Below are 21,717 nucleotides of genomic sequence, written 5' to 3' on the forward strand. Positions count from 1 at the left end.
TTATTTTATATAAATTATTACCTATTTCAGTTTGTCTTTGTCTATGTTCATAAAATCTATGGAGGTCAGAGGCACATATACCCTCCATAAAGCCTTGCACTTGGGTCTGGCCGGTTAGAACATAGACAAAAGTCTGCAATGTCAATGCTGTCAAAGTCATTGACGCAAAACTATTTTCATTTTCAAAACTATCAGTTTTCATATAAAATGATTAAATAACGATTTATGTTGTTGAAATAGATTTATTGATTAATTTTTAAAATTAAAAATCCACCGCACAGTATCTCCGCTCAAACTCGGTTAAAGTTTAATCCATTGTACTAAACTAAGAAACAACAATTATTTCAAGGTAAGAAATATTTTAATCTATAAATAAAATAAGTGTACTATTGCCAAATTCAAATATATAAATTTAATCTTACCACCCTCTTAAGTCGCACGGCCGCCCTATCGCGTCCAAAATTACAATCTAAATTCATCATAGATGTAAATTCTAACATTGTTTTAGCTGGCAATTTAGAACTCTGGTAGCTATTAGCAAGGTTAGTAATTAGGGACATAGGTTATAGTATTGTTTAAAATGTGACTGTTTTGTTTTAGAGGATGAACGTGAGCAAAAAATCCTTGGGCGTCATATCATTTCCTTGGAAAGGCTCAAAATCAAAAGGCACGGATCCGCCACATAATTGTGACTAGTTGTAGTTTCCCGGTGACCATCAACAAGACCGCTGCACTGAGCTGTGGAGCAGAAAGTGTCCGACAGTCGGATAGATGTAATAACAACTTTGTCTGTCATATATTCATGTAATTTTTAGTTTTTTGGGCTGATATATGTGATATGATTGCAATGGTGGAGTAAAATCAGATGTGCCAAAGATCATGTTTTAGATATATAAAAATCTATATTAAATGCAATAAATAGTATATGTATATATATAAAATTGTTTTTATCATGAAAATTTTAATGACTTCTATTTATTGTTATGAAGGTGATCTGGGAATTAAAATATGCGCTAAAAATAGACGACCTAAACAAAAATAACTCCTTAAAAAAATCAAAAGATAATCACACGCACAGGATAGGATTTGGTACCCACATCAATAATGAACCGAAATTACCGACCTGTGGTCTCATTGAATAAAATTCATATAGGTATGTAGATATTATATGGAAGTGTCACAGTTAGTTCAACAAGCCCCGTCCGATACATAAATTTGTATAAAAAATGACTTTTTTCCTGCCTATTGTATGTTTTTCGAACGAATTAAGCTCTTTTGATCCTAATATATAGGAATAAAAATATTTATAACTTGATAATAAACTGTATTGTTACCTTTTATATTGAATAAACTTTAAAATATAGATATCATTATCTCTTAGGACAAAAGATGCCTGTGATTTTGATTAATATGTAACATAATATTTTTTTATTTGATAAATACTAATTTAAAAACCTCACCCCAACAAAAACAAAAAATGAAAAAATACAAAAAGAAATTCCGTCGCCGGGATTCGAACCCAGAACCACTAGCTAGAACTGGATCACTACCTACCAAAACCCGCCAGGCTAAACCGGTTGTCAATTTTAGTACTGAGATACAAAGAGAGCGCCACTAGTATAAACGAACTTTTGAAGGGGGCATTTTTTTGTATGGAGTTAGCGTTCTTCTCCTAGTGAGTATTATATTCTTTGATAATGGCCAACATTACGATAAACTGTTTTGTTACAACAAATTTCTTATCTGTGATATGTTGTTATTGCTTCATAACTACATCGAAATCGATTTGGTTATACATTCAAATTTGGAACATCTCTGAAAAAAGCAATTCGTTCTGACCTCTATTCTAAAATCAGTCGAGATGCCTTTTTGTGAGAAATGAAATGTCACTTGCATACAATTTTGACAAATCTCGCATGTTAGTTTGTATCCAATGATACGGAAATAGACCCCCGACTCTAGTTTATCTCTGAATTAAAAAAAACTACGGATGCGTGAAATGCGTGAAAAAAGTTTTCATTTGCCGCCATTTGACGTACAGTTTACCTTTTAATTTATTTTAAGTATAAAATGAATTTGTTTTGTTGTTTTCAAAGTAACTATAGCAAAAGTTTCGTGTAAAATGATCATGATTTCATTTTCTTTATGCTGTTAGTATGTATGTTAACATTATGTACTTAATAATGAACCTCCAGGTCTATGATTCTTAAGTATGTTAAGTATTCTACATTGTACTTCAAATCCATTTGTATATGTGACTGTTTGTGTTCTAAAAAAAAATGAGCGATAGAAATATTTCTGTGACGCCACCACATATCCGCGAGTTCCGCCAAGAGAGCAACGTTGGCTCTGTAATTTGGGTTAGTGAATATATCATAGAATGTTTATAATATGTGTGTAGATAAAATAGTGTATGTAACTGAACATAATCAGGCATTAAAACACTCGTGTGATCCTATTAAGAAACTCACTTCGTTCGTTTCTTAAACCCACACTCGTGTATTTTAATGCCTTTTATTATGTAGCAATCACATAAACTACTATTACAGGAAAAATATAATTAGACCTCTATCTTGCTATTTTTTGTTTTCAATTAACAAAAAACTTTCTGAATTCAGTTTGCAATTTAATCAACTTGACGTGTGTTTATTACACTTAAAATATCTAGGGATTACATTAAATACACCCTTTTTCGAAATCGGTTTACATGATAGAGAATTATCCTTGAAAAACCAACATACGTGCATTACATTACGCAAATAAGTTAGACAATTTGCCGATAGATGGCGCTGTACACAATTGTACTTAGTATAGGGACCGTGCGCGTTGGAGGGTCTGCCATCTTGTGGCCTGAATCGGAAACATAAACATGCACATGTACATGTCACGTGTTTTCTTGTGCATAGTAGGTTCTGCCATCTTGTGGGCTACATCGGAACAAAAAACACCACATTTACGCCTCGCGCCAAAAATCTGACGGCTCCTGTGCTGCCTCCTAAAGTTCATGCACGCTCCCTATAGGTACTTCTGTTCAAAAGTCTTTCGCCTTAATAGTTACACGAGATAATCAAAGTTTGTACGGAACCCTCGGTACGCGAGTAAAACGAACTCGCGCTTGGCCGCTTTTTTTACAAAATATCAAAAAGAAAAATATTACGGCCAAGAATAAAAACTATATACAGGGCGGAAAAATCGAATGCCACATGGATGGCAACTACCTTAAATATTGTAAATAGCACATTTTGTGTAAGGGAGACTTTCCTTTGTTTTTAAAAACAATAAATACTGCATTTAAGGATTTATGAAAAATCGCTTGCCTCAGTCGGGACTCGAACCGGTCAAATAATGTAAAAGCACTTGCAAGTCACAATTTCAATTTATCTACGTAAAATAGTAGCTCTAATATTTGAAAATGGAATAAACACAATTCGAAAAAAAAGAAAAGAATGCGTTCAACAAGTCGGGCATTATTTGTTTTAAATTAAAAAGATTGCACTTAAAAAACAAAAACGGTTCGTTAAAATGTTCCATTTTTAAAAATTTACCTATCCTAGCTACTATGATGACTAGAGAATAATTGATGCAATTTTCCTATCAAAGGAAGTAGGTAGGTTACTAAAGTGGCATTAGTAATCGCAACTAAAGTGATAAGTAAACATAAGTGTAGCTCATCATTATCATGTCATTTAAACGTCTTTATTTTCCTTGTATTCCAAGGATTACGTCTTAATTCACGTGACGGGTGAAATCAAATTTCAAAGGTAATTGTTAATTTTCATGGCCTTCCGTTATTCTGATTGTATTTGTTATTTAGAGAAAAATGAACCTTATCAGTAACCCTTTCAATCTGCATCATAAAATACAGCACATTATTTTTTGTCACATTTGACCGGTTCGAGTCCCGACTGAGGCAAGCGATTTTTCATAAATCCTTAAATGCAGTATTTATTGTTTTTAAAAACAAAGGAAAGTCTCCCTTACACAAAATGTGCTATTTACAATATTTAAGGTAGTTGCCATCCATGTGGCATTCGATTTTTCCGCCCTGTATACTTCATTTTTTTCTTTAATTGACTCGTTTCGAAAAATATTTTTATTGAGATCATGTACCTCTATCTTTTATGACAATTTTTTAAATCTGTTTTTACTCGGAATAAGAAGTACTAAATAGTATGTAGTTCTAGTTTGTCAGTTTTGTGGCCTTTTTCATATGGTGTCGTAAACTGAATTTCGAATTTGTTGAAACACATAATAATGTCCAACTTGTGTTTGGAAACCAGACACATTTTCGATACTCAGTCATCTTCCTGCCGTCGTCCCGGCATTTTTGCCACGGCTCATGGGAGCCTGGCGCCCGCTTGGCAACTAATCCCAAGATGTGGCGTAGGCACTAGTTTTTTTCGATACTACTATTAGATACGACCTTCAAACCTTCAAGAAATGAGCGTACTCCCATCGTAAAGGCCGGCAACGCACTTACAACCCCTCTGGTGTTGCAGGTGTCCATGGGCGGCGGTAATCGCTTACCATCAGGTGATCCGTCTGCTCGTTTGACTCCTCTACCATAATAAAAAAAATAGATATTTTAATATTACCTTTTGTATGCTCATTCAAACCCGATGGTCATAATTTAGCTTTAAATTCCACGATATATATATAATCCTCTGGAGTTGCAGGCGTACATAGGCTACGGAGACTGCTTACCATCAGGCGGGCCGTATGCTTGTTTGCCACAGACGTAGTATAAATGAAAATAAATACAGACGGCAGATTTTTAACGTAGCGCATCACGTATGATGTCCTCGACAAAGTAGACATATTTTTGTAATTCCCTCCGAACTTTAAACTATTTTACCGTTATATTGTATTAACCATGGAATTTTACATTTTCCAGATGCGGCGGTGACGCGATGTCGGTCGCGCCGGCGGTCAAGCGCGAGCTGGACCTGGAGAGCGGCGGCACCAGCCCCGGCCGCAAGCGGCGCAAGCAGGTCTGTGTACTGCACTCTGAGCACGCCAACTTTGCACATACTTGGCAGTAATAATGCATACATATTCCTAAAACTTACGTGGTCCACCTCTAAATTAATAAGAAAAAATCTGTGGAAATTAATTTCATTGTTCTATTGTAAATAATTATGTTGTATATTTAAAAATCTGATGTCTTTACGTGCCCATATTGTTTTTTTACCTAGTGTAAAACCAATTTTAAATTCTCATATGTAACCAGCATGTCCTTGGCAATCATAAATAATTTCAATTTCAATTTCAGGCCGCGCCGACCCGCGCGCCGCAGCTGCCCCCGCCGCTCGACCTGCACGCCAAGATGCAGGACATCTACAAGTCAGCGCTCGCCTTCGGGGAGCTCACTCTCCCCGCCTTCGACCCTCTGGCCGCCTTCCGACTCCTACCTCGGCACGATCCACCGCGCATCTTCAACCCGGAAGCCTACTGTGACCTGTGCTGCAAGGAATTCTGCAACAAATATTTCCTCAAAACACACAGGGCAAACAAACATGGGATTTATGATGGAGGAGAACCGCAACCGCAACCACCGCCACAGCCGTCCCCGCCGCGGCGAGCGTCCGACGAAGAATCCAACGGCACGCCGAGAAGACTGTCTCCAGATTCAGCGAGACGGGCGCGAGACGCCGGATTTCAACCTGATGCGCTCCGACGTTTAGGCGTCGTCAATCCTGAAGCATTCTGCGAGATTTGTTGCAAGGAATATTGTAACAAGTATTTCTTACGAACGCATCGGGAGCGGCGACATGGCGTGCCAGCGCACCGGTCGCCCGGAGCGGAGCGGTCCCCGCAATCGATGACGCCGCCTATGATGAATTTCAGCACGCCGGTCAGCACGCCGCTCACGACCCCGTTAACTACACCACCAGCGCCTCTAGCCCCTCCACCAGACACCCCACCGCGTTCACACTCGCTTCCACCACCACTAGATCCGGAAGAAATGGCTGAAGTCAAGCGTGAGTGCGAAGAGGAGCTGGAAGCGGCTCTGCGCGACGGGCAGACGAGTCCGCTGAATTTAATCGTTGAAGAACGCGGGGCTGCCTCACCAGGGTCCGCGAGCGAGGAGCTCCGGAAGCTGCAGACGATGATATCGCAGCTGAACGAGCTAGCGGCGGAGCGACTAGCGGAAGAACCCTCCTCACCTGCACCACGAGCGCCATCTTCGTCACCCCCCGCCCAGGATGAACGTCGAGCTTCATCATCCGGCTCGAGCTTTTGTGAGATCTGCAACAAGGAGTTGTGCAACAAATACTTCATGCGAACACACATGCAGCGGATGCACGGGATTTCTCTAGAGAGCGGCACGCAGTTAGGAGGAGTGACTTGCGATATTTGCCACAAGGAGTTGTGCAGCAAGTACTTCTTGCGCGTGCATAAGCATAACACGCACGGGATCCCGGCGCCGCCCGCGCCGGCTAACACTGCGCCTGCAGAGCCTTGTCCACTTTGCGCACGACGATTCCGAGGACCTAGAGCTCTGCGCGCGCATTTATTGGCTGAGCATGCTCCGCCTGCGCGTCCGCCGCCACCTCCACCGAGACCTTTAGATCTGCTGACGCGAGACAAGCCTTACGCATGCTCCTACTGTCCCTTCACAACGGACGTGCTAGCGTTTCTATTCGCGCACGAGCGCGCGCATGTACAACAGCAGAGCGAGCCTCAGGAAAACGCGAACGAGATAAATGCGTCAGGGCCGGCGACGGACGGCGAGAGCGAGGGAGTGGAGGGTGACGAGGCTGACGAGGGCGTGTACTCTTGCTCGCGCTGTGAGTTCCGCGCGGAGGGCTTCGCGGCGCTGGAGGCGCACCTGCGGGCGGCGCACTCGGGCGCAGGCGCACTGCTGGCGGTCCCGCGGGCGCCCCAGGCGCCGCTCACCATGCAGCCCTTCGTGGTGGAGGAGGCGGGCGGCGCGCTGAGCCTGGTGCCGGCGCTGGTGTTCCTGCCCGTGCGGCGCCGCGCCACGCGCCGCGCCACCGTGACGCTGACGCTCACGCCGGCCTAGCCGCCCCCGCCGCCGCCCGTCGCCCGCGCGACCGCAGCCGCGACTCCACCGCCGCGGTCGCGCGCTTCGATCGCTGAACTGTACTAACTACATTTAACGCTGTGTGCCTTCAAGCGATTGCTAAAAAATATTATGAGACGTAATTATAAATGGGAGAAGCTGCCCCCCGGGCTCCGGCTTATGTTGAAAGTCTAACTTCATATATTGAGAATTATATAACGGGTGATATATGAAACGTTGCTTATATTTAATTATTTATTATCTCCTCGATGTTCCTTTGGCCGAGACGAGTTTTTGAAACGTTCATTTCGATCGGGAGAAGAAATACAACCTAGGCATAATTATTATTTAAATGTATTTATCGGTGAGTGTCGCTCACGATAGTGTCGTAGTACTGAGTGTGATGTTGATCACTGTTGGCGCGGGCGCGGTCGCGGGGGGGTGTGGAGGGACAGGTGGGGGGGCGGTCGCGGTCGCCCGCTCCCACGGTACCGCTGTCAGCGTACTACGACGCGGGCCGCGCTGGTGCGGGGGTGCAGGGGTCACTTGCGGGGCGGGAAGAACAAAATTAAGACGCTGCTTCTACGGTTGTACATGACTTAAAATTGGGACGTCCCTAAAATGTTGGGACTACTCCACCCTCAGTGGATGCATTATTGAAGCGTAGAAAAACAAAAGCACAGCGCACTCCACTGCGCCCGCTCTTCCAGTTGTATGGTTCCCCGCCGCACCACCGCGGCGCCGCTTACCGCTCTAGGTACCTCACTAGGTTTATTAGCGTTGTTGTAAAAATATATTTTGGAGTTACAGTACAAATAGTTATACACGGACGGAAGCCGGCATGTTAGCTTAACTTTATTGTTGTCTAAGGTGACTAAAAGCACAAAGATACGTACTATTGGGCAGTGATCAACATTAACGTAATTTTAGTATTAATGTGTAGCCGGGGCCGTTTTTCGGCCGAAAGGCATACGGGTAGCTTGTTACACGGGGCGCAGCCCCTCGGCCCCGGTTCGTATTTACTTATTTCTATTGTAATCGATAACATAATATGTTACTGCAGTTTCAGGTCTTGCGCAACCCTGGCGTGCTAGTCTAGATCATCTTACATCGGACGTTTCAAAACGAATCCTACAAAACACGTAAAAATTGACACAAGTTAAAATCCGTTAAACGATTGTATCAAATTGTTCAAAATTAAAGTTATTTGCCAACATATTTTGAAAAGAGACAGGAACTATAGCCACTTAAGTTCTAATGTCCTTTTAAAAGGACAAATTCAAATCAAATCTTGTACTACTTATAATAGAATAAAAGTAGGTTCCAAATTCAAAAATGACTCTGGAACTTGGATGTATAATGTGTAAAACATCTATGAACGTAACCCTTTCAATGCGGATGCCTTTTTCATTTAAAAATGTAACCACAGTGTTATGCTGTCTACCTCAAGAGGTACAATCAATCGTGAACTTATTATACACGTTAATATACAAAACTACAATGTGATTGTAACCGATTTTAGCTGTGCTAAACCGGTTAGCCTGAAAACGTTTCCAAAAATCGTTTTTAAATAACTACTATTGGAACAAAACCGAAATAAAAGGTTTAACGACAAAATCAAAATAACAATTTGACTGATAAATAAGCTTGACTGACTAAAATCCTACAGCAGATTTAAAAACAAACGACAATAAAAGTCGAGCACTCCAAGGCTGCGCAAGAGTCATCAATGTTACCTCGAAAGACTTATTTGATGGTAACAGATTCGTCGGTAGATCAGTGTGAAGGTTAGCTTGTACAAAACATGCAGCTTCTAAACAAAGTTCCTATGTATCTACGTAAGTTGTAATTATAGTGAAACTAGAGGCGGCGGCGGGACGGCTCGCGAGGGGGCAAGTTGCCGCACGACACGCTACGCGGGGTGCTTGCACACATCCTTACATGCATTCCTATTTAACCTATTTGAATTAGTAAATGCTTGATTTTATAGCAAATCTAAATCAGGGTAAAACTTGTGGAACTTTAATTTCACGTTTTGTAGCAAAACTATGATAAATGTTGGTGCAAAACGTATAAAATTATAAAAGTTATAAACAAAGTTCGTTCCTATGTATTTTTTGAAGGTACACATTATTTTGTACCACAAACACAAGATACCTATATGACAGGGTAAATAACCTAAAACTTCACTTGTTAAAAAATATATTTCCTGTTAATAAACGTGAATAATTTAAAATTGTAAACTTCTGAAAATTACTTATATAACACATGCAAAAGTTTTATTAATGGCTAAATATAGTACTAAATTCACTTAAAAATTCAGGGATTAAATAAATCCCTTTCTGAAGTAATGAAGATTAACACAATAAGAGGTAAAAGCTATTAATAAAAATATCAGGGTAAGGCAAACTAAAGGTCCTTTCTATACCTACCTCATTATATTGTTCTGAAGCAATTATTGTACAATTTTGTCGACGATGTACAAATTAAGTACAAATTTCAAACCGAGGATATATTGTTATTTTGAAGAATCGTAAAGAATGTGATAATGGTAATATGTATATGTTTGGAGTCTGATTATAAAAATAACATGATTAAAACCTAGAAATCGCTTACTTTTGAAAACAGAACAGTACTAAGACAATCAAGATGTCTTCGATTTAATCTGCTTTCATTACATGTAAATTAACCCTTTATTTGCCAATGTGTACCAGGGTACCCTTTGTACTTTTTATAGGCAAAAACGCTTAGACTGTTACTACCTCAGATTTTTTCAAATAAAACATAGTAATTTATATTAAATAGAAGCTAACTTCACGTCAAATAGTTCCTTATAACCAGAAGCTAACTTCCGACCAGTCTTCCTCGAAGCCAAACACCCCGAGCGGAGCCGAAACGTCGCCGCGCGTTACAACAAATTATATTATTAATAAAGTTTTAAATAATAACAAATTAATAAAAAATGTACGCGTGTCGCCGACTTTACAATGTTCGTCTATATTCCTGGGTTTCAAGTTATATGAATTGGCAACGCAGATTTTTTTACTTATGTCCAATTTGTGCTTGTAATAACAGTCAAGGAATTTAATTCCCTATCCATTTCTTTGAAATGTTGTTTGACTTTCGCAATGCATTAAGGTCGAAAGTTGCGACATGCTCATAGCTCTTATGGTGACAGTTTGCTGCACGATATTTAACCATAGCTGGGTTGGAAATTATATATCCGTGACTGTACATAGGATAAGTCAGCGCAAGTTCTGCCGAGTGAGGAAAAAAGGAGTAAATTAATATTAATGGTATGAGAAATCACCTCACTAAATTCTATTAGCCTTACTTAGGTGTTTAAACACGAGCACTACTGCTTGTTTTTGTCTCAGATATTCTCTTTTTAGACTACAATGGGGGAAAAACATGAGTTGCGCGACAAAATTTGCAGACGGTGGTAACCCACAATTTATAAAATATTTACAGTACATATGGTGCTACTTTCCCGCACTTATGCGGGAATAAGCACTTTCCCTACCTATGTCGTAAATTTAAAGGGCCATTTGTACTGTAAAAAGTTCTACGATACACGTGCGAATAGGTAATTCGCAACTCGTGTCTAATTAAAATACTGCCTTCGGCCGTTCTGCGAATGTCCTACTTTCCGAACTTGTTTCGTAAATAACTATTTTACCTTCTAAGGCCCACCATAAAGAAAAGTTGAGTTTAAATAAAACATAAAATGCAACTCTGTTCAAATTTAAAATGGTTTAAATTACATTAAAGTATTTAGTAGATAACTAAACTTTTAGATTAAACTTTTTAAATGGTTATGAGCCTCAGAAATCACACATTAATATTGAATCTTTGCCGCCAGTTCATATATCTTTGCAAAACGCAGGATTTTTACTACAAACGGAATGTAGGCGTATATTAAAAGTCGGTGCCATTGGATGTAGTGAAATGTATTGAATTGTGTTCAAAATAATTTTCGAGCGCGTTGTACCTCAGTGGAAACTGACCAAATCTAAACAAATAGTACAAAATATACCACGTAATGTATCGGTGTTTTGGTAAATAAAGGCAGTACAAATTAATGTTAAGCGTAGCTGGAGTTTACACATATAGAAATAGGAAGTACACTCGGGTACAATGCTTATAAACAGGTAAGTACAGTCGCACGCTAGTCGTTGTTGTGATATGTTTCGGTCTGTTTAGAGTCGCTTCCAAAAATGTTTTGTAAATTTTTACCACTTTAGCTGGTCAATGTAATACAAATGTCGTTCAATTTTATGAAATAATAAATGGCATAATACTTTACACTATACCTATTATAAAATCTTTGAATTGTGCAATAAAATATACGAAAATATATTACATTTCGCTCTCTTTCTATAGGTGTGAAAGAGGCGAAAATCGAGACGTAATACTTTATTGTACGATTTGTTCAAGGAAAACTCACAGAACTAACTACCTCATAAGAAAGGTATTTTTTATAAATAAAATGGAAGGACTCTTGTACTAAGATAATTTGTATGTATGAAGTTGTTTATAAAATGGTTTATGTTTAGATCTCTTATTGTACATTTATATATAAAAAGTATTAGTACCGTTATTAAGTTGAGTATTATTCTTTTGTGAAAACTCAATGACGGTACAAATACTTTTATAACTATTTTGTATAATAATTAAGCACATAGTAGATAAGAAAACAAAAGTTCCTTTAAGTCATTCCAAAACATTCCAAATATTAGAATTAATTTTATTTCTAGTCATTTTAGACTAAGTCGGTTTATTTTGCAATATTCAGTGCGACTGTACCAAATAATACAGGGCTATGACCGCGGAAAAGGAAGTTCGTAAATTTCGAGCAATTATCTCTGCTACTCTAATTACGCCTTAATTGGAGTAAAAGAGAAAGATGCCCGAAATTTGCGAACTTCGGTGATCGCGGTAGGCTCTCTGGTCATGATTTTGTCATGTTAATGTTATTTCTAGTCAAATTATTTTATGTATTTACCAATGAGGCGGCAGACTGTCATTATTCACAAAAAAAATGTCTAGTTTTATACATCTCATGTTTCATCACAAAAAATACGGGACTCCATTTTTTTCAAAATCCGTACCAAACGAATGTTTCTAATCTTATTATAACGTGTTATTTTGGTCCTAATTCGTGCACTAAATTAAAAATATAAACATATAATTGTTTAAAAAAAATCTAGACACAAATAAGTCTAAATATATTCAAAGGTTTTTTTCAGAGATGGCGTCTGTTCTTCATTGGTATAAATGTATCTATTTTAAATATAAAAGAGAATTATATTCTGGCTTAAGGAGAAGCCAAATCTTTTGCCGTGGGCAATGGGTAGCACTTTCAATACTTATAAACAGTAAAAAAAAAATACTACATTATAAAATTTTGTTACAACGCTTCTTATCCCACTTTCTCTTTAATATGTGAATAAAAATATATCATGAGCAAAATTATTAGTATTACATTTGTGTGAAGATGTAGATGAGAAGATACACAAACCAATCGAAGGCACAATTTTTAAGTTGGCAAATTATACAATAGCATTGCAAGGGTTAAACGCCACACGAGATAGATGGTATCTTCAAATATGGTTGTTTTAACACGTACAATTTAAGTGTACCTATAAATGTTTTTTTTATTTAAGCCCGACTTAAAATACGACATATTTAGTACCCATAACAATCCAATCGAGTATATTTTTAATATACGTATTTTTTTTCGAAAAAACTTGTTATTCCAGTACAAACGTCAAGTTCTTCATAATAAAAGGAGTTAAAAATATACAAACTTCTGTAAAACGAGCCCGTGGATTAGTATTTGTGTTTTTTTTTATTTATTAAAAAGCCTTAAATCGAGATAGGTTTTATGCAGAGGATTAAATAACATCTTTTTAATAATATAAATTGAATTAAAAGTGCTACCCGCCGTCGCGGTGGGTATATGTTCCTAGATCCGTCGGTTTGTTATTTGTTTTCCATTAATACGAGCATTTCTACCGTAATCAATAAATTAAATATACAAGTAATCGTGTTTTACTTCACTCTGTCTTACCTCTACCTGTCACTTAGTCGGATGCCCACTGTCCTCTAGAAAGGACAAAAAATCGAAGTCCAAGTTTAGGCTATTAAATTTGATAAGTTTATCATATTAATAATGCTTAAGTAATTATTATGTCAGATACTTTCATTTTCAAAATGACAGATTAAACTAGGGTTGCCATCCGTCCGGGTTTCCCCGGATTTGTCCTAGTCTAGAGGGCATCCGGGGAGCGTACGGGGGGGCTTCATTTGTGATCCGGGTTTGAAAATTAAAAGTCTTAGGCCGCCCGCGAAACACGCACAACCTGTTTAAAAAAACCTGTTGACATGTCCGGGTTCTGGACTCTAAAATCCAGGGTTTTCACGCGTCTTGTCCTGTTTTTGCTCAATTTTAGTCATGGCAACCCTAGATTAAACTGACAACTGCTTGCAAATATATTCTGTTATTCACTGTTCAATAGTTTTCACTGTTAATAAAATGTACACACTTAAAACAATATTTATGAATACCTATAACAAAACTAAACTACGACGAAATAAGAAGTTTACTCCTTAACTCCTTGAAATATCAAATATCAAATCATTTATTCCTTTCCTTACTTTTATAGATTAAATAGAAAAACACAATTTTGAGTAAAAACCTTCTTAAGTTTCTATTTAGCGTTTTCTAGGAGTATCAACGATTGTTCCACGGCCAGGCCCCGACAGACACGAATTAAAGAGTGAACAATTCTACTTCCAAATTTTTTAATGCAAATGCTTGCTCCAAGATTGTATGATGAAATTGATGAAAATCTAAAATACTCGTCTACAAAATTATAGATCATCCGAGCTGAAATTTGGATGATTAATCACACAGATTAGAAAATTGAACCGAAACTAGTATTTTCTAACGCGTGGCGATCCCGGGTTAAGCTCGGTTAACACTGTGACGTATTTGATAAAAACAAACCATCTTTCAAACGAGCAATAATAGACCTTAAGGTGACATGCATAAAGTTGTTAATAACGGCAAAGTTTACGTGGTTTTCGTGTCTATTTCAATGTTTTGCCATTCTTTTTTTAACATTTAACCCATTTTTCAACAATTTCCCTTCCCCTAGCGCGTTTGACAACAATACAACCCTCCCGATTTTAATGGATGTCGCTTTTCATCAAAAAAGCGTTTTTTTTGAAGTTTTTTTTTTAATCCAAAGCCGACAGTTGACGCAGACGTAATCTTTTAAAGAGTAGTTTTTGGGAGTTTTTGTGTAATTTATTTATTGATAATTTTACGGATTGGCAGGGGGGTGCTGCGTGTTGTGTACATTTAATTAAGTTTTATTTGTGATATTTTCGGTTCGTTAAGGTTCAATCTGTAATGCGTATGTCAAATGATTTTAACGAATACTTGTATATAGTATTTTATGCAACCGTTGTAATTAAGAAGGGTTAAAAAAGGCGAGTGGCGTGGGTTACGTGAGCCGCAGGCGTAGGCGAACATTGTAAAGGAACACGCCACGAGCATTTTTTGACCTACTTATACAACGTTGCATACAATACTTTTTCAACGACTATTTATAAATAAAAAGCAATTATTATTTTTTTACTTTGTAAGCGTTAACATTAAAATGAAAAACAAAGGTTTCTTCTTCTACGGTACGGTACAAAAAAAATAACACTTGAGAACTCTTAGACAACTGAAAACAACATTTGTGGCTCTTTGACCTACATATTATTGGTAGTTTTTGCTGTGTTTAGGTTTTTTTCTAAAAAGTTGGACAATCCCTGGTCTAGGCCTTAATAAGGCTTGTGTTGTGGGTACTAGACGACGATATATTTAGTATATAGTTATATATAAATACTTACATATATAGAAAACCTATATTTTTACTTACTGGTCTCGTGTTTGCCAATTCAGGCCAATTGAATAGGATGGTGGGTCTCGGCATTGACGTCAAGCTCCACGTATTTGGATATCAAAACCGCACTTCCAATACTTGGTCGTACCAGGGGCCATTAAATAACTAAGACTGACAACTCAAATACAACGCCGCGACATCAACATCAGCATCAACATTTATTCATCAAATAGACCACAAGGGCACTTTTACACGTCAATATGGAATTTAAATACAATAAAAAACACATCAACAATTATAAAATACAATTAACTAAATATATGAATGCAAACTAAAGTCTTATTATTACTTAGAGGTGTATAAAATCTCTTAATGTCGAATTACAAAAAAGAACAATAATAATATTAAAAAACAAGTGCGAGTCGGACTCGCCCAAGAAGGGTTCCTTTATGACGTATTAAAAAAAACTACTTAAACTACTAGATCTCGTTCAACATTTTACCACTTTGGACACACATTTTACCACTTTGGTAGTGTCTCTCGCGCAAACTATTCACTTTAGAAAAAAATTATATTAGGAACCTAAATATCATTTTTGAAGACCTATCCATAGATACCCCACTCGAATGGGTTTGACGAAAAAAAAATTTTTTTTAATTTTATGACGTATTAAAAAAAACTACTCACTAGATCTCGTTCAAACCAATTTTCGTTAGAAGTTTGCATCGTAATGTATATCATATATTTTTTTTAGATTTTTCATTCTGTTATTTTAGAAGTTACAGGGGGGGGGACACACTTTTTTTCACTTTGGGAGGTTCTCTCGCGCAAACTATTCAGTTTAGAAAAAAATGTTATTAGAAACCTTAATATCATTTTTGAAGACCTATCCATAGATACCCCACATGTATGGGTATGTTGAAAAAAAAAAAAATTTTTTAATTTCATGACGTATTAAAAAAAAACTACTCACTAGATCTCGTTCAAACCAATTTTCGGTGGAAGTTTACATGGCAATGTATATCATATATTTTTTTTAGATTTTTCATTCTGTTATTTTAGAAGTTACGGGGGGGGGGGACACACTTTTTTTCACTTTGGAAGGTTCTCTCGCGCAAACTATTCAGTTTAGAAAAAAATGATATTAGAAACCTTAATATCATTTTTGAAGACCTATCCATAGATACCCCACATGTATGGGTATGTTGAAAAAAAAAAATTTTTTTTAATTTCATGACGTATTAAAAAAAAACTACTCACTAGATCTCGTTCAAACCAATTTTCGGTGGAAGTTTACATGGCAATTTATATCATATATTTTTTATAGATTTTTCATTCTGTTATTTTAGAAGTTACAGGGGGGGGGACACACATTTTACCACTTTGGAAGTGTCTCTCGCGCAAACTATTTATTTTAGAAAAAAATGATATTAGAAACCTTAATATCATTTTTGAAGACCTATCCATAGATACCCCACACGTATGGGTTTGATGAAAAAAGATTTTTTGAGTTTCAGTTCTAAGTATGGGGAACCCCCAAAATTTATTGTTTTTTTTCTATTTTTGTGTGAAAATCTTAATGCGGTTCATAGAATACATCCACTTACTAAGTTTGAACAGTACAGCTCTTATAGTTTCGGAAAAAAGTGGCTGTGACAGAATCGGACAGACAGACGGACATGACGAATCTATAAGGGTTCCGTTTTTTGCCATTTGGCTACGGAACCCTAAAAACACAGATACAAAAACACAGATACAATAAGAAATCTTCAATTATTGAGAGGTGTAAATGTCTCTAAGTGTCAGAACTAAAAGTTTATATAGTTTGAAGACCGGTCTGGCCTAGTGGGTACTGCCCTGCCTATGAAGCGGATGAAGCCGATGGTCCCGGGTTCAAATCCTGGTAAGGGCATTTATTAGTGTAATGAGCACGGATATTTGTTCCTGAGTCATGGGTGTTTTCTATGTATTTATAAATAATTATATATATCGTTATCTAAGTACCCTCAACACACGCCTTATTGAAGCTTACTGTGGGACTTAGTCAATTTGTGTAATGATGTCCTATAATATTATTTATTTATCAAATTATCGTTTGAGATGTATAGAGTCTCCAACGAGAATCGATGTTGTAAATGACATTAAATATATTTTTTTTTATTTTAGTTATTTGCGTATAAAAACTGCCACCGAACGTCAATTTACAATTTCGGAACGTTTTGTTGTAAAAGTAGATTTAAAGCATAAATAAATCATTCAAATGGACCCTTTAAAACTAGCGAAACCTATTAAATAAGAATATACATAAAATATGTGCTTTAATTTTCTGTGCATATGACATGACAGCGGCCAGGAAAGCCGAATTTTACGTTTAAAAGTCTTAAAAGTAGTAGGTAACAGATATTATACGCATAAAGCTAATAGTTATACGGCTAAACTGAAAACATTTTTAAAAAGCGCGAGGAACTCGGTGTTTTATGAAGGTTGTACGTCTTTAATATTTTCTAATCTCTGGTCGTATGAACCATTTCTCGAGTTTGGTTGACCACGAAGACGCTGCCAACTTTTTAATGTAGTGTAGGCAGAGCTTGATCAAAAGTGGACTTTATTAACAAAGGTATAAGGCTTAATTAAAAAATAAAAACAAAACAATTGTTTGTGGTCATGACAATAGCTTATTCAATGAAATAAATGAATTAATTATATTTTAAAACCAAAGTGACCACTTAACCACGATCCGGTTAATGAAGGCTATTTAGTTTTCCCTTCTATCTATGAGGACCAATATTTCTTCTTTTTAACCGACTTCAAGATTTCAAAAGAGGAGGTTATCAATTCGGTTGTGTTTTTTTTATGTTTGTTATTCCATAACTCCGTCATTTCTGAACCGATTTTGAGAATTATTTTTTTGATGAAGTGGAACTGCTGATGATGAACAGAACGGAACTCTTCAAGGATACATACCTAGTTCACATTTGGCAATTTGTTCTCTTTGCATGTTAAGCAGTAAGGTTTTCAAGGCACATTTTTATATTTCTATCCTATTTAGTTTTTTTAATAATTATCTGGTACCGTAAAACCACCCAACTATAGTCCAATACTGCAACTATGGTCCACAAGATCAAAAGGAAATTAAGTATCTATACCAATGTTCCTTGTGGTTTACTCTTAGTTTTGCCTTCCATTTATAAACATACTTTGCCTTAGAACTACAAAAATATAGTAAAATACACACCTGAACGAGAAAAAATTAGTTTATTTGTGGACCATAGTTGGGAGCTTTGGACTATAGTTGGGTGGTTTTACGGTACTTCATTTCATGCATGGTGTGAAATAATTTATCTTAAATACAGTCGAATACCCTATTGCGGGTATCTTTACCAGTCAACCATAGGGCAAGTTCCTTGTATGAAATTCAAAATCAACAATAATCGTTCTTCATCGGTCTCCCTCATTGAAGTCGGTTTTTTTTCTTAAAAATTATTTATGCAGGATAGGCAGGCGTTTGACCACGATCTCACCTGATGGTAAGTGATGATGCGGTCTACGGTGGAGCACGCTTACCCACAAGATACCTCTTTACTCTAGCCTTGAAGAGACCCAGATTACATGTCTGATCTGACAGAGTCTGTGTCCCGCATGAGTACATGCGGAACACAGACTCGGGCAGGGCATTCCACTCTTTGGCAGTTTGCATAAGGAATGTTGAAACAAAACGCTTTGTGCGTATTTGTGGAATACCTACCATGAAGCGATGCCGGAGTGTGATTGTCTGGTAGTCTGATGGTGAAATGGAGGAGGAATAAGGTTGTGCAGTTCCTCGGCACACTATCTTAAATGTAATTTAAACTTGCTTTTAGAGGAATTCAGCAAAATTTCTTACATATTATGGTAAGTAAGCCTTTTAAGCAATAGTTAAATAATAATTCCTACATTATATGAAAAAAATAACACAATACGCGATCAATCATTTTATAATTTCGTGCTCTTGACACCTACCCTTCGATCTTATTCAACTAAATAAAAGAAATTCCTTTAAAAATGTTATTTTCCCCAAAAAAGCAAATCCGTTATGCTATTAAAAAAACTCTAAATCATTTCCTAAAAAGCTATTGTTGTTTTTAAACCCTTGCTTTTCCAAACACGTGACATACGCGCGCCGACATTTAATAAAAAAGAAAAAAAACGAAAAAACTTTTAATTCGCCTGCACCCACTGACCTACATGCTCCTAAGCCCCTGTATTTCCAAAAATCTGGAAAAAAACACCCCTTTTATTAGATTTTTTCGTCGCAAATCGCGTAATTGAATTCAATCCTTTAGAAAAGGGTTCAATAAAGTACCTAATATTACTTTTTTGCGCGCGTTCTCCGGCACAAGTCATTTGATTGTTGCGACAAAAATTACACGTTCTGTCAAAATTTCGCGCCATTTACCACGACCATCTGCCGGGAAAGAAAAAAGTTTAAACACAATGCAAATAGGGGTGGAGCGGGACATAAATTTTTAGGGAGAAATCGACATTTTTGGGTGTAAAAAAGAATGCATTTAAAGTATAACGAACGATCATGTCCCCTCATTTCAATATTAATGTCCGAGACATTGTATTTTAAGCTAATATAGTCCATATTTTGAGGGATTTAGATGTGAAATGGCGTGATGGGAAAAGTAATTGTTTTGCATTTTATCGGCGACTTTGAGTTTTATTATTTCTCGACATTTGAGGCCATTATTCAAAATTATTGTTACATTTTATGTCCGTTCATTATCGACATGCATTTCATATTCATAAAAATAATAATCCCGGATACAGATTATTATTTATAAACTTTGTGCTTTATTTTTATTGGGTAACTAATATTTCATTGCAAAATTTATATCATTCATATTTTGGTAATTCTCAAAAAAGTTGAAAAATAGGTAAGTTTTTTTTTGTATTCTTAAGTTATACATGTTCTTTTTAAGATGCCGTAGATTCACCCCGCAGAGATGTAAAAAAATAGTTGTTTTTTTAAATCATTCATAATTCAAACAAATATGTACCTACGGTTGCCAAAAAATTAAGAATAGCAATCTTGTAACTTTATTTGTAACTTCATCGATTTAAATTTGAAACCTGATCGTTTGATCAGGTTTTAAACAGGGGGTTTCAGGGTTCATGTTTTAGAACTTTCACTCGATAGAAAAAAAACACGAGGTATAAAACGCATCATAAAAAAATAGTAACAATGTTTGCACAAAAGCTAGTCAAAATATGTGGCTTGGCCTTTTCGTTACTACAAGAACTATTGTACTTAATTCATCATACATAATTCATTTATTGCACAATATCATATCAAAAAAGATGAATTTTTGTCATTTTTCACGTTAAGTCTATGTGAGTGACGGAAGCGAAACGACCAAATCACATATTTTGGCTACGGTTTAGAGTGTGTGAAGTTAGGGCTCTTAGAGTTAGAAACTTGGCTCTAAAACTTGGTTAGAAACTTTTTGACAGTGGACCTTATGGTCGTCTTGTCACCATTTTATATGAAATGTTTTTTGTCGATAACCCTGCACGCCTACATTTTTTAAATTTGCTGCTTTTTAGGGTTCCGTACCAAAACGGGACCCTATTACTAAGACTCCGCTGTCCGTCCGTCCGTCCGTCCGTCCGTCTGTCATCAGGCTGTATCTCATGAACCGTGATAGCTAGACAGTTGAAATTTTCACAGACGATGTATTTATGTTGCCGCTATAAAAACAAATACTAAACAGTACGGAACCCTCGGTGTGCGAGTCCGACTCGCACTTGTCCGGCTTTTTTTCTTACTGACGGAAATGGCTTGACCGACTATAATAAGACCCCTGCCGAGGTTTTCTTGAGGGGTTACACTTACAATATGGGGTTCTTCAAAATATGAGTGTGCAGGTTACTAGTTTAAAGGTGCCAACATGCCAATCGTTAACGCTACTTAGCGAACGAAACGCAACTGTCACTCTCACACTAATATGGAAGAGTGATAGAGAGATGACTTCGCTACGGAGCGTAAACGATTGGCATGTTGGCTACGTGGGCTGGAGTTGCATGATTCTTATGATATATTACGGCAACCGCTTACAATCAGGCGGGCCGTATGCATATTTGCCACGAACGTGGTACTAAAAAAATATGAAAGGAAAATTATTTGACCTAATTAGACATGCCGACTACGAAAAAACTATCGTGCGACTGACCGCCCCTAACTTTCCTAGTTGACGTGCCGTATGCACATGCACATGCATTTCCCCCGGCGACTGAAAAACCGTCCTTTGTTCCAGTGCAACAATAGCCGTTTCAAATTTCTACCAAATTTGCGTTTTTGCATAAAACGACGCGTGCGCGCATTAAAAAGATACGGTGACCACGGCGGGGTGCGGCGCGGGAACAGTCCCGAGATCAGTAAAATGTGTACACTTGTTTTTTTTTATACCACGTACAACAAGCGTCGGACACGTCATTACCAAATTAAAATGGAGCTGGGTGGGACATGTTGCCAGGCAGAGTGATGGCAGGTGGGCCAAAATGCTAACGGAATGGTGGCCGCTTTCAGACGAAAGGAGTGCCTGGCGTCCGTTGGCTCGTTGGGTGGACGACATTCGGAAAACTGCGGGTCACTTCTGGATGAGATTGGCTCGGGACCGGGATAAGTGGCGTACTAGAAGAGAGGCCTATGCTCAGCAGTGGGCGATAAAAGGCTGATATGATGATGATGACAACAAGCAAGCAACTCTCTGCATCTCCAGGGGTCTTACATGCGCGTTACCGACC

General features: G+C 37.5%; 1 protein-coding gene across 1 annotated transcript; it reads left to right on the plus strand.

Annotated features, from left to right (window-relative positions):
- The first annotated feature begins 4,856 nt into the window (after nt 1–4,856).
- Nucleotides 4,857–7,446, plus strand: LOC133530683 (zinc finger protein 628-like). The gene is made up of 2 exons (XM_061868701.1): nt 4,857–4,991; nt 5,273–7,446. The coding sequence occupies exons 1-2, from the start codon at nt 4,911–4,913 to the stop codon at nt 7,025–7,027; spliced, it is 1,836 nt and encodes a 611-aa protein (XP_061724685.1). The 5' UTR covers nt 4,857–4,910; the 3' UTR covers nt 7,028–7,446.
- The last annotated feature ends 14,271 nt before the right edge of the window (nt 7,447–21,717 follow it).

The sequence above is a fragment of the Cydia pomonella genome, chromosome 23, assembly GCF_033807575.1.
Source record: "Cydia pomonella isolate Wapato2018A chromosome 23, ilCydPomo1, whole genome shotgun sequence".
In the NCBI taxonomy this organism is placed as follows: Eukaryota; Metazoa; Arthropoda; class Insecta; order Lepidoptera; family Tortricidae; genus Cydia; species Cydia pomonella.